The 13,478-nt window shown below is 32.6% G+C and overlaps 2 protein-coding genes across 3 annotated transcripts in view; both read left to right on the top strand.

Annotated features, from left to right (window-relative positions):
- SENP7 (SUMO specific peptidase 7) overlaps window positions 1–9,727 on the top strand; it is a 148,373-nt gene extending 138,646 nt beyond the window's left edge. For both annotated transcript variants that reach the window (XM_061194127.1, XM_061194126.1), the window contains 7 exons: window positions 1,334–1,426; window positions 2,050–2,174; window positions 3,161–3,213; window positions 4,905–4,948; window positions 5,045–5,113; window positions 5,772–5,922; window positions 8,008–9,727. In XM_061194127.1, the coding sequence (XP_061050110.1) occupies window positions 1,334–1,426; window positions 2,050–2,174; window positions 3,161–3,213; window positions 4,905–4,948; window positions 5,045–5,113; window positions 5,772–5,922; window positions 8,008–8,145 (673 nt within the window). In that variant the 3' untranslated portion in view covers window positions 8,146–9,727. The remainder of the gene's footprint in view (window positions 1–1,333; window positions 1,427–2,049; window positions 2,175–3,160; window positions 3,214–4,904; window positions 4,949–5,044; window positions 5,114–5,771; window positions 5,923–8,007) is intronic.
- Window positions 9,728–12,047: 2,320 nt separating this feature from the next.
- The window catches only part of IMPG2 (interphotoreceptor matrix proteoglycan 2), a 69,075-nt gene continuing 67,644 nt past the window's right edge, over window positions 12,048–13,478 (top strand). Inside the window, exons 1-2 of the mRNA XM_061193028.1 lie at window positions 12,048–12,132; window positions 12,591–12,842. Coding sequence (XP_061049011.1) covers window positions 12,048–12,132; window positions 12,591–12,842 — 337 coding nt within the window. The remainder of the gene's footprint in view (window positions 12,133–12,590; window positions 12,843–13,478) is intronic.

The raw sequence follows: 13,478 nt of genomic DNA, 5'->3' as shown, positions 1-13,478 counted from the left end.
CCCAATCAAATAAGGTTAGCATAATCAGGAAATCTATCAAACAGCAACATAACAAGACAAAAGAAAACCAGGTGTCTATCCTTAAGATCTTTCAGATGGAAAACAAATTAAGAGACTCTGCACTAGGTAAAAATAATAATTTATAATCATTGTAATTGTTGGGTCATTTTGAAATAAGAAAATTTGGTAAACATATGACTCATTATTTTATGAAATTAATCTTTTGCATAGTGACTAATTCCTACTATATCTTTTAGCCCCATCTTACTCCCAATGTCTACTCCTGTGAGTTTGGTTAGATATTCACACGGACAGGGATAGGGCAAAGACGTCTGTTTCCTATGTTACTTGGTATGTAAATGTATAAGAACTTAATGATTTGTTTAATTTTCTGACTAAAAAGAGGAAGAACTTAATGATTTGCTTAATTTTCTGACTAAAAAGAGGTCCTTCGTGGGACTGAGCCAGAAGTCACATATCACCATCTCCTTCATGCCACTGTGAAATGCTATCCCTTTCCTAGAACCTTTTTTGACATCCAAACTTGGTTTGATATCTTCCTTCTTTAACTTCCCTAATGAGGTAAAGAAAAGGAATTATTTTTCGTGTGTCCCAACGCTTTTCTTCATGTTTTTCCTAGATGCCATCACCATAATTCCTTTGTATCCTTTATGACACTTACATTTTAATTATTTGTTGTAGTTTTTTTCTGCCTTCATTATTTTGTAAATCCTTTTAGGATTTACAAAAAGTGTGAATGATTTTCATTATTTGTTCTTAGGAACCTAATAAATATTTGTCAAAGAAATAAGGATGGATAATGGGTATGCTTAACTCATTGTCCTATAATATTCTTATAAATGAAATAAAGGGAGATGAGTCTCATCTTTAAAAATCTAAGACTATATACCTCATCCCTCCTCTTCCATTAAGTTTTAACACCTCCCTTATCACAGATATAACATTTAGACAATTCTGTTAAGGTTTAATGATAATATTTTATGTCAGCACAGGTGGAACCAAATAGAATAAATTGGTATAGCTATTTATATTCAGTTGCTGAGACACTTTTGGAATCTGTAAAGCATTTTATGAATTGCTGCCTTTCTTTTATCCATTACTTTATTGTTTATAAATAGTGATCATATTTAAAAACAACCAGGAGTTAATAAAATGAGATAATTTTCTAGTCTGTTAAATATTATGTACCTTGAAGAAGATGGTTAAATAAACTAAAGCTAGCATTTTTCAGTGTATAAAAAAGATCCCTGAAATCCTTATCTTAAATTTTTAATTTTTTATCTATCAAATATGTCTATCTTTTTGTCCCCAGAATGGCTCAGAGAAGACATAAGAGAGTAAGAACATGGACTCGTCACATAAACATCTTTAATAAAGATTACATCTTTGTGCCTGTAAATGAGTCGTGAGTATTTCAGATTATTTAAAAAAAAAATCGGAGAGTGCAGAAAAATACTTTGTGCATTTTTAGATTAATAATCAGTAAAAAGTATGGGTAGATAAACCCAGGTATTATTTTTAATTTTTTTCTAAAGAAGTAGCTAAAATAATGAGTTTATCTTGGATTTTGGTGTGACAATACTTATATTGTAAATAGTGGGGAAAAAAATGACAAATGCCCACAAGACTATAATGGCTTAGGCATTCAGTTTATTTTGAGGTGGGACTCAAGAAAAGATTTTCTAAACAAAAAATGAAAAGCTTTTAGGATAAATTTTCAAATATTTAAGAGAACAAGCTCTTTAAGCACTAACAGAAAAAAGGTGATGCTATAAGTCTGTTTGTTTATTAAAGCAGATTCTCAACAGGAAACACTAATTATATAAAAGTAAATAAGTTTGACTTAGATTTTACCCTAAGAAGTCTTAGTGCTTTTTAAATTAGTTTTGGAATGCGTGTTCAGATACTACAGTGGACTTCTTCAAAATTGATGTTTGTTATACCCACCTTCTCAGCTATAGTTCTAGAACATATTCTTCTACATTGTTTAGATTTTGTGTTGTTAAGATTATATTTCTTTTTCAACAGGTCTCACTGGTATCTTGCAGTCATTTGTTTTCCATGGTTAGAAGAAGCTGTGTATGAAGATTTTCCACAAACTATATCCCAGCACTCCCAGGCTCAGCAATCCCAACATGACAACAAAACAATAGGTGATAAACTTAATGTGGATGGTGTTTTTAATAATGTTGGCAACAGTAAAATGATTATAGAGAACAATATGAAGTTAAAGGATAGTATAATTATTTCTTATCATTTAGTTTATTAGAAGAAATGTCTGAAATTTTCATGATAGATACCCAGGCTCATGTATAAACAAAATGTAATTGTCAGGTTTTACTGTTATATCAAGTTTTATCATAGCACTTTTTATAAAATAATCTTTTTAAGAATTCATGCCGTGAATCTTCAGGCATAGCTTGAAATCTCCCCTTTTTTCTTTTTCTTAATATAAATTAACACAATTCCTGTTGACACTAGTAATTTGGCTAGGTAATATCGGGTCTCTTATAATTGTTTCATGATTTTTCTTATGTTACAACACAAATCTTAAGTAAGCAAATAAGCCTACTTTCTTTGAGAAAAAAAATCAAATTGTATTTTATAGCTGTAGCCTAAGCAGCAAGCAGAATTAATAATAGCCATTACCGTTAATACTGGCCAAAACCTATCTCTTGTGGGGGAGAAAGAAAAACTGATAAAGCAACTGATTACTTTCTATTTTGTCTAATCCTCCTATGCTGCAAAAGTGTATTTATGCAACACTCTATGATCATATGTTAGAAGAATTATTACTAGGCAAATTAACCATCCTCCACATTAAAACAGCAGAGATTTTGATAAGTAAGCAATCTATGAAGATTGTCTTTTTACAGGAAACTGGCCCCAGCTAACTGGCATTTCAAGTTTTGGCTCTGCGGTGTATGTATTGTGTGATGACAGCCAATTAAGCATTGTCAGTTTTATCCATCGATTGAATTTTTTTGTAACATTAACCATAAAAAAAAAATTAAATAGTTCCCAGGTATTTTTTCCCTTTAATTACTACTATGCATACAAATTACAATTTAAACTTATCTAAATACTTTGTATTAGACATAAAATAAACACACATAACTGTTTTGTTATTTCTAACTAGATAATGATCTGCATACTTCTTCAGCACTATCCTTGGGTACAGAAGATTCTCAAGTAAGTGTGTTTTTATAAATGTGAAGGAAGGAAAACTCATGAATATAACAATTTTATCTGGAAAATAGGGCATAGCTAGGTGGGCTCTGATGGATATTGGTGTACCATAATTAAATTATGCTGTTTTATGATTCTTTGGAATATTTCGTTGGGGTAGGAAAGAGAACAAGAGAAATTATCATTCTTTTTGCATCTGTTTAGCTTACTTTAACTCCCTAGGTTTGTTTATAGTTTATCTGATCATCTTGGTCGACTACTTTTTCAATCTCTATGGAAAAATGTACTTTTATTCTTCATTATGTCATCAGTTTTTGCACTCAGAGTAATTAATTACCTATATTTTATATTCCACTTTCTATTATTATAAATTGTTGGTAAAAATCATTCAAAGTAGACTCATGGTCCATCCATATGACTCCTGAGGCTAAGATGGTTACTGTTAACTTTTCTTTAAATGGACCTCTAAACTGACATTCATGGTCTAGATTTGGTATCTTAATTGATTAAGGTAGCCACCTAATTATTTTTTAATACATACAGACAGCAGCAGCCTCCCTGGCATAGGCCTGTGTCTTTACTGTCACTGGTACGGGGTGGGCAGAAGGAAGGAGGTTTCCTTTTCTGATGTCACAGTGGCAGAATAGGGGAGTTCCTTCTTGCCTCTAGAGCCAGGTTTCCCAAATTGGGTTCCATGGAATACTTGTTCTAAGATGCAGTTTATGATAAAAAGGATTCTAAGGTCAGTTAAGTTGGGTAAACCCTGTGTCCTATTCCTCTCTTAGAGATTCACTGTTATATTAGAATAATAAAGGTACTGAGAAGTTCTGCATATTAAAGAAAGTTTGATCTATTGATTCTTAAATTTATCAACAAAAATAACAAAATACCCCATCTCTTGTCCCTTAGTATACATTAATAATCTGCTTCTTGTGCTTCAAAGGGAAGAAGTCTGTCTCTATTGATATCATATACTGAGTTAAGAGAATGTGTATAAGGACAGGTTCAGTTAACTTCTTTATCTTTGCTTAAGATGGCAACTCTGAATAGAAGTAATTCAAGTTCCAGGTTGTTTTTTAGGCCATGTTAAAGCTCCATAACTTCTTGAGGTCACATGTAAAAGTGCATAAACTACTGTTTCACCAGTATAAGAAAAGAAATCTATAAATTAGAAAAAAATGAAGTTGGCTCACTTTAGATGATGAAAAGAACTCTTTGAAATTTTAAATTTTAATTTTAAAGTTATTTGAAACATTTTCTATTTCTTTTTTTTTTTAATTTATTTATTTGGTTGCGCTGGGTCTTAGTTGCGGCTCGTGGGCTCCTTAGTTGCGGCTTGTGGGCTCCTTAGTTGTGGCTCGTTGGCTCCTTAGTTGTGGCAGGTGGGCTCCTTAGTTGTGGATTGAGGGCTCCTTAGTTGTGGTTTGAGGGCTCCTTAGTTGCGGCTTGCTGGCTCCTTAGTTGCGGCACACGGGCTCCTTAGTTGTGGCATGCGAACTCTTAGTTGCGGCATGCATGTGGGACCTAGTTCCCTGACCAGGGATCAAACCCAGGCCCCCTGCATTGGGAATACAGAGTCTTAGCCACTGCGCCACCGGGGAAGTCCCTGTTTGAAACATTTTAAAGAGTAACTGAATATTAATTTATTCACACTAGCTTTAATTGCAAAGTCATAAAAATTCATGTTATTTCAGAGTCCTGAGATGAATGTGTCAGTACCAAAGAAAATGTGTAAAAGGTATGTACATGCTATAATAATAGAGTCTTTTCAGATACTTAGGTTTACTTCATATATGAATATATACATCTTGATTTCTTCCTGTGATTTTCATAGGCCATGCATTCTCATACTAGACTCCTTGAAAGCTGCTTCTATACAAAACACAGTTCAGAATTTACGAGAGTAAGTAATGACAATTTTACTAAAATCTCAATAATTTTTAAGTTGCCTTAAGAATTACTGAAAAGATTATATCAGGAATTATATTTTATTATTTATTTAGATGAGGCCTGTAAATCTAATTAATAACAAATATCCCCATTATGTGTAAAATATTTCTCAAGGATTATATCAAAAGTAAATTTGGAATTTGTTTTCACAGTTGAACAAAAGACATAATTTTACAAAGGAGCATTGCAAATATTAGTGGTTGTCAAAAGTAACACTTTAGAAAAAAATAAGAACTCTTTCACATTCTTATTTTGTGTGTGCATGTGTGTCTGTAATTTTTAAATTTCCTATAGGATCTGGAAAAAACTAGCAACTAAAGTTTAAAAATAATTTGTTTAGTTTACTTTGTAATATAAGTGACTTATGTATATGAGTTGTGAAAGTTGAGTTGTTGAAAAAAGTCTGGCTTTTAGTTTGAAACTCAGATGATTTTATTTGAAGTAGCACTTTTGAAGCCTCATATTATAATTTGTGCTGTTAAGGTTTAAGTCTTTTGAAATGTGGCTGGAGGCAATATATTTGGCAGCAAATGTTTTTCCATTTTTGTGAAAGTGTTGCATAATAGTAAAGAAATTTCTACTCGAGTCACTCTACTTTTTGTTGATTTAAGGTATTTAGAGGTAGAGTGGGAAGTTAAACGAAAAACTCATCGTGAATTCAGCAAAACAAACATGGTGGACCTATGCCCTAAAGTTCCTAAACAAGATAATAGCAGTGATTGTGGAGTATATTTACTGCAATATGTGGAAAGCTTCTTTAAGGTATGTAAAGACATAAATACGTTTTTTATTCACAATTACCAGCATATAGTCACAAATTACTGGGCAAGCAAAGAAGCAGGAAAATGTTAGAGGTAATCAAGAAATAAGAAAAAAAAGGCATAGAACCATATATAACCCAGATACTGGAGTTAGAAGATAAGAACTTTAAAATGATTTGATTAATATGTTGGAGAAAATAGTCAAAGATAAACAAAATGGATGAAAATGGAATCTGCTAAAAAAAAAAGTCAAGTGGACATTCTAGAACTGAAAATGCATAATGATATATCTGAAATTAAGAATTTACTGTATGGGTTTGATAGCAGACTGAATAAAGCAGAAGACAGATGAGGGAGGGAACTTTAAAAAAGGACAATAGAAAGTATCCCACTGTAGCTCAGAGAGGAAAAAGAATGTAAAGAAGAGAACAGAGCAAAAGAGACAAGTGTGATACAGTCAAAAAGTCTAATTTACATGTAATAGGAGTTGCAGAAGGATTAGGGGTGGAGAGAGAGAATAAGGCAGACACAAGTTCGAAGAAAAATTTTCAAAACTGAAAGACTTGTGTATTGAAGAAGCTCAGAAAACCATAAGCTACGTAAGTACAATGACAAGTATGGGTATTATTTTCTAGCTCATCAGAGACTCTATAGGAACTGTAGCAACGTTAAAAAGAAATTTTAAATAGGAAGGGATCACTCTGCTTTTTGAACTGTTAGCTCATTACTTCAGTCATAAGCAGTATTATTTATGAAGATGGGTATAGCAAAAGGTATTTTTGACCAGAAGCTTGTTTGGAGAATCCTTAAAGGTACTTTCAAAGCATGAGGGTTATAGTATGCAGTTATAACTTTTGGTATAATTGGGGAGGATTGATAATATACAGTAGAACATGGTACACATTATGGATACCACTAAACATGCTGGTTTTTTTTCCCTTTTTTATTCTAGACTGGAACTTCATTATAGGGTGACAGTTCTGGCCTTCTAATACTCTTTCCAAAGAGATTTGATTTTGTTTTTAGATATCCAAAGTGCCTTATTACATAACATAGTCTGAGTCTGTTATATAATTCTTCTTTACGTAGCCTCAGTCAGTAGAACATACTTCTAATATAGGTGGTAGCACCACTTAAGATTGCTGGGGGGAAAACCTCAGAACACTAAATCTTGTGTTTCACAAATTTGTGCACTAATATAACAGAGTGTGGATTGAAGAAAATAGGTTTCAGGTTGACCATTCAAAACCTGTGGAACTTTGTAACTAGGCCATAAGAAAAACAATTTTAATTCTAATAAAAATACTTGCACAGTTAAATCTCCACTGAGATTTGCCCCTAGAATCACAGTCAGTCCTTCATTTCAGCTTTATACTCTGGGACTCTTAATTTCTTCTTTAAGATGTAAGTCCTTCTTACATCTGGCTTCTAATAGTTTCATCAAATTTATAAACATGATCTAGGGGTAGTCTTATTCAGCAGTAACTCATTTATTTTTTTAAACACAGGCAAAATTGTCTTTGCAGTTGCAACTTGCAACTTCCTTATTAAGCTTAACATAATGGAAAATATATCAGTTCCTTAAGCCACTAAATTGGCTATTTCGTGAACTAAAAGAAGGTACTTCTGCAGGATTTTCTATTTTTTATGTGAGATTCTTCATTTACTGCTAAGGCTTCCTCTTCGTTTTAATAGTTTCAAAATATTAACATGTTGGAAAAAATTGTGTTCAAACCAGCCTGACTTCTGCATTGTACTGAATCATTCTCTGTTTACTAATTCTCTTTGCACTAATTCACTTAAACATGCATTGTAGCAGAACATATGGTGTTTAATTTTGATGTTCAGAAGTTAGCAGTTTAATGAAAATGTTCTAAAATTGATTGCGGTGATGGTTGCACAACTCTGAATATACTGAAAATCATTCAGTTGAATACTTTAGGCAAATTGTATGTTATGTGAAATATATCTCAGTAAAGCTGTTATTTAAAAAAGTTAGCAATTTCTCATTTCTTATAAAAATGAGCTTAAAACAAATTTGAATTATACTGCTAAAGTGATTGCACTCTGTCTTTTCTCTCATTAGGATCCTATTGTTAACTTTGAACTTCCAATTCATTTGGAGAAATGGTTTCCTCGTCATGTAATAAAGACCAAACGGGAAGATATTCGAGAGCTCATTTTGAAACTTCATTTACAGCAACAGAAGGGCAGCAGTAGCTAGTTAATCTGTACAAACATGACACAGATGTTCTATACGATTACTGGAAAGCTGCTTATCAGCATTTGTGTTAGCCAGCTCACAGAGAAGAAAATAACTTGCAGTAGTTTTATAAGTCACTGTACATTATTTAAAATATATAAGATATAATATTAGAATTGTTAGGATCTCATAGATGGAGTGGAAATGGGGGTGATATAGATAAAGTCATTAGATAGAAATTAAAATTTCATAAATATTTGATATTTTTCTGATTAAATATGCTTGGATTATGCAATAGCATATGTAATGTGGGAATGTTTTTATAGATAATAAAACTATGTGATCTGTACTTCCACGTAACGGGGAGTTGGAGGGAGTTAGGTCCTCCCTGGTGCCAGCCCCAGTGCTTGTCAAATTCGTTGACAAGTCACATTATATTGTAATTCTATTCTTTGCAGCTCAAGCATGCAATATGAATACTGTGTATTTTTTTTTTTAAAGAATTTAGTATCAAGGCTTCAGAAAATGCCATTTACGGCATCCCTTCTGTATAGTGTGAGAGAAGACATAATGTTAGGAAGGTGATATAAATTCACTCTTTCAAAGCGCAGCTTATTTTTCTCAATTGCTAAGTGGAACCATTACTCTATTCTAATTGTTGTTTGTTTTCCATTTCTTTTGATGTCATGTGTGGGGATCTGAGAATTTAGTTCATTCATTCAGAGTGAAATTTGGAAGAAAAATTTAGCTATCCAAAATAGGTTTTTAAAAATTGTATATGTAGCTCAACTTAGTTTATTTGAGGTATAGCTATATAAATATTGACTTCTGTCCTATTCTGACATCCCAGAATATATGTACACAGTTCCTGTAAGTGTAGAAGATAAAATTGGTGGCTCCATAACTTTAACTAAAAAAATATCCTCAAAGTTTTCTATATTAATTGTTAGGACTAAATACATAATTTTATAGCTGTTTACCCAGTATTCATCTGCAAAAGCCAGATTGCTCTCATTGCTTTTGTATTTTTAAATTGTAATTTTTAAGGACCTGTGATCCCCATGGAGCATAAGTTTTTATTAAATGTTCAGGTAACAGTGCTGAATTGATGTGATGATGGTGGTATTACATATGATTAAACACTTCATAACCTTCTAATGTTATCAGGAATATTTTGAGGGGATGATTATATTGTATTTTCTCAGATAAGAAAAATGTTTTTTAATCTTCTGTTTTAAGCATCTCTTAGATTCACATTGTTACTGTATATAAAGCAGTGAAGCAAAGGCAATTTAAGATGAAGCTAAAAGTCGGAACATTTTATTTCAAAATCCTGTGAATTGAGGTTGTCAGTTAAGCGTTAGTGTCCTTAAGTTTCTGTTAATCTTGTCAACATCTTTATATTGTTAAAGATATTTGTCCTTTGGAGATTTCCTATAAAGATGGTTATAATTACACGTTTCATTCCCAATTTCTGTGTGGGGGGAGGGGATTTTTTAGATGACTTAATTATTTTGTATATCTAATTTTGGGAAAGCAAGTATCTAATACATCTCCTTGTGACTTCTTAACTTTTTTGTTTGTATGTTTTTCAAAGACACCACTGTCCTTTATCATGTTTTGAAGATTGTTTAAAATTCATTTTCCTAAATTCATATGGAAATAATGCTTTGAGAATATCAACATTTTATATTAAACATGTTTCCAATTCATTAAATTGAGGTGTAATTTTTTTCCTTAAGAAACGTGAGCCATTCTTAGAAATAGATTTTAAATTGTATGTTACTCAGTGCAAGTCATATAATTGATGCTTAGATTAATTTTTCTAACTGTTTTAACAGACGTGGTAATTTTGATAGTTCAGGGAACATTTTTTGAGCATCTACTACTAGCAGGCAATGTCCAAGGTAGAAAAAACGGAATGACAGCTCTTATTCCTAAGTCATTTATAGTCTAATGGGAGAAATGGACATATGAACAGTTTTAATATGCCTGTTAGAAACAATCATAGAGTTTTTTGGGAGCACAGGAGGGTGTTCAGCCTTTGGGGGTGTGTGTGGGGGGTGTGTGTGTGTGTGAGAGAGAGAGAGAGAGAGATAGTGAGAGGTGGTAGAGAGGTAGTAAGAGGGTTGTCACTAGACAGGGAAAGACTTCTTAGAGAAGATAACACTGTTTCTCACAACTCTTGGGATAAAAAAATGGTAGCTCTTCTTTTTAAGAAAAAGTTTAATACCTCTTAAAATCAGCTTTTGTGTGTGTGTGTGTTAGGGGGAAAATAGGTCTAGACTTATCATACAGAGCCCTTTCTAATTTGATTCCAATCTACATTCTATCCTCATCTTTCCACTGTCACCTACTTTTTAGTCATATAAAGTTATTCATTTATGCTTTAATTACTTTTGGCTTAACACCAAGCTTAAGCCCTTTCTTAATAGGAAATTATCTTGTGTTTTCTTTCTTTCAATACTATTTCTTTGGAAAAGTACTAAGCTAAAATAAATGTGAAATGTCAGTTGTATTCAATATATATATATATATCTTTTATTGTGAAAATGACCTCCAATTGTTGAACTGTCTAGACTGGGAGAACTGTGAGTAGACATGCATACCCCGAAGCCCTCCTTGACCAGAACTTTTTAAAACTCTTCTGGAAAACCTGGGCCCCTTCTTCCCTCTGTAGAGTCTCTTGTAACTAACCTTGTCCTTATGGAAATTTGCAAACTTTGCCCAGGGGCTGTTAGAAGACTTGGTTCTATGTGTATGAGGCTTTCTTAGGCTGGTGTGGTTTGCACCCACCCAGGTGGCCTGTTCTCTTACAACTGAGTTGGTCCCCTTTAGGAACTGGAGAAATCAGGGTCAGGGCTAGTGTAGGATTCTGAAGAGAAATGTGCTTTAGATCTTTACAAAACATTTTTTTTTCCAGAGAACTTCACCAGAGGTACATAAAGTATAAATTCATTGCTATTTGATAGTAAATCCTAGCTTCCACAGGGATTTTGACTAATTTAATTCCTTTCTACTAGGTTTATTTGATTAAAACAACTGCCCTAATACAAAATTTTTATCTGGTCCCCCATTGTGGTAAAGGATATCCTTTCTTGGTTAAGAATTACTCATGTAGATAAAGACACTGGGCCTCATGTTTAATAGCAAATTAAGCAACAAAGTTATTATTATGTAGCTACCATTTATATTGTGTGCTTAATAGGTGCCAGGTACTTTTCTAAGCATTTTCTGTGTGTTAACTAGTTTAATGCTCACAATATCTCTATCGTGAGTTAGCTTTACTATTCCTATCCTATTTTATAGATAAGGAAGGAGATGTAAGTGGTTACAGTGAAAGATTTTCAAATTTTTTAATCGAGGGAAATTTACAAGAAATGGCACCAAGAAAACTAACTTTATTTTGTATGTAGCTCTGTATTTCAGACATAGACAGGTATAGTCAGTCTGGGCATTTTATGCTTAAAAATCATAGGTTGTAGAAGAACCCAGAGAACATGTGAATCTATCAGGTTTGACTAATTGAGAAAAGTTGTAAAATTCAGTGAATTATATGTGTAACATTATTATTTTTTTTGGAAACATTTTTAAGTGGAGTGCTTATTAAAGGCAAGGAGAGTGTTAATAAAGAGCTTAGCTGGCTAGATTAGAGTAAAGAAATTGTCTCTCCCCATCTGTCCTAATTAGCTTATCTCTCCTGCTTTCATAGCATGCTGGTTATTTCAGAAAAGAAGTGAGAGGTACTTTGAAAGGACACCATTTTTATTTAGCCAATTTATAATGATTTTGGAATGGTTGTCAATTTTTGAACATAAACTGTTAAATATTAGACCTTTTCTGTAACAGTTTGTTACTGGAAGTTTCAGGCCTTTGGGTGCTCAATTAAGGATTTTGGCCTCTTTCTTTTGGTTTTGGCTCAAATGATTATGTTTCCTCATTTTGGGAAGATTTCTCTGGGTATTCTGATATTTGTCCTGATAGAAGGAAACCTTCCATCATTAACAGGTATTTAAAAATCTACATTATTTTTTATCTTTAGATCTGCAGTATATTTTCTCTAAAAATAACATTATTTGATATGACTGCTGTAAGAAATTGAATCAAATATTACTCTAGTCTTTGACATTGCTTCATTTAAACTGTATGAAAATCTCTCCAATAATATTGGTTTTCCTCTTCATTAGTAATTCTTGGTTCAAAGCTTACTTCCTCTTATTTCTTGTGTTGAAATTGGATGTATACTTGATTTCAATAACTAACAATCTTGAAATAAAGGACTAGGAATTAAATGGAGAAAAAATTGAATGCTTTACTTCTCCCCTCCTTAAGCACACATGTCTGTAATTCGAGCATTGAGTTCAAAATCCAAATGTGGTGCAAATGTCAGTTTTTCTTCATTTGTTACCTTTCATTCTATGTCTCCATTCATCATCAGAAGCTTTGTTTATGCTTTCACTCTGTAGCACAAACCTACTTATCTTTAGAAGAGAGCCAAGAACCCAAGAGTACAGTTTCTTTTCTCCTGACTGGCTCAGAATCCACAGACTCTTCTCTATCTATTGAAAAGAAACAACCTATGGACCACAGAGAAACTGAGAGACAGTGGTTGCTCAGAAGAAAGCGATCTACTTTGTTTCCTAACGGTGTGAAAACCTGCCCAGATGAAAATGTTACAGAGGCTATGGCAAACCATGTGAAATATTTTAAAGTCCGAGGTAAGCAAACATTCAAACCCTTGGGCTCCATGATAAAATTCAAACATAGTTCTAAAACAGTTGTTGTATTTGAACATTATAGTTCAAAATTTGTGATGCTTTGGATAGAGACTGAGCCAAATAGTGTCTTTCTACTAGCCATGGAAAAAGGACTTGCTAAGAGTATGGTATTTATACAGCTTCAGAGGAAAGTTTACATTATTTTAAGAGAGGACATGGTTTAAAATTTTTGAAGCACTTCAAAAATACCAGTTTATGTTGCTGGATAAATTAATTATAACTTTTACTTCTGCATTACAGTAATTTGTCTAAATACACCCACAAAAGATATTAACTAAGATATACTTACCTATTTGGCTAATTAGTTATTTTATATACATGGAAATATCAATTTCTATATTTTATAGTTTAGCCATTCTACAGATTCAAGCTGATTCTAGTTGGTATACACAAAACTTTTTACCTCTCAAATGGTGGCACTTCTCACAATGGACCCTAAAGCAACAAAACTAGGAGTTTATTTTATTTTTATTTTTATTTATTTTCATTTTTAAAAATTAATTTTTATTGGAGTATAGTTGCTTTACAATGTCGTATTAGTTTTTTCTGTACAGCAAAGTGAATCAGCTATACGTA

This window comes from Eubalaena glacialis, chromosome 6 (assembly GCF_028564815.1).
Source record: "Eubalaena glacialis isolate mEubGla1 chromosome 6, mEubGla1.1.hap2.+ XY, whole genome shotgun sequence".
Taxonomy (NCBI): domain Eukaryota; kingdom Metazoa; phylum Chordata; class Mammalia; order Artiodactyla; family Balaenidae; genus Eubalaena; species Eubalaena glacialis.
This window is presented reverse-complemented; position numbering and strand designations above follow the sequence as displayed.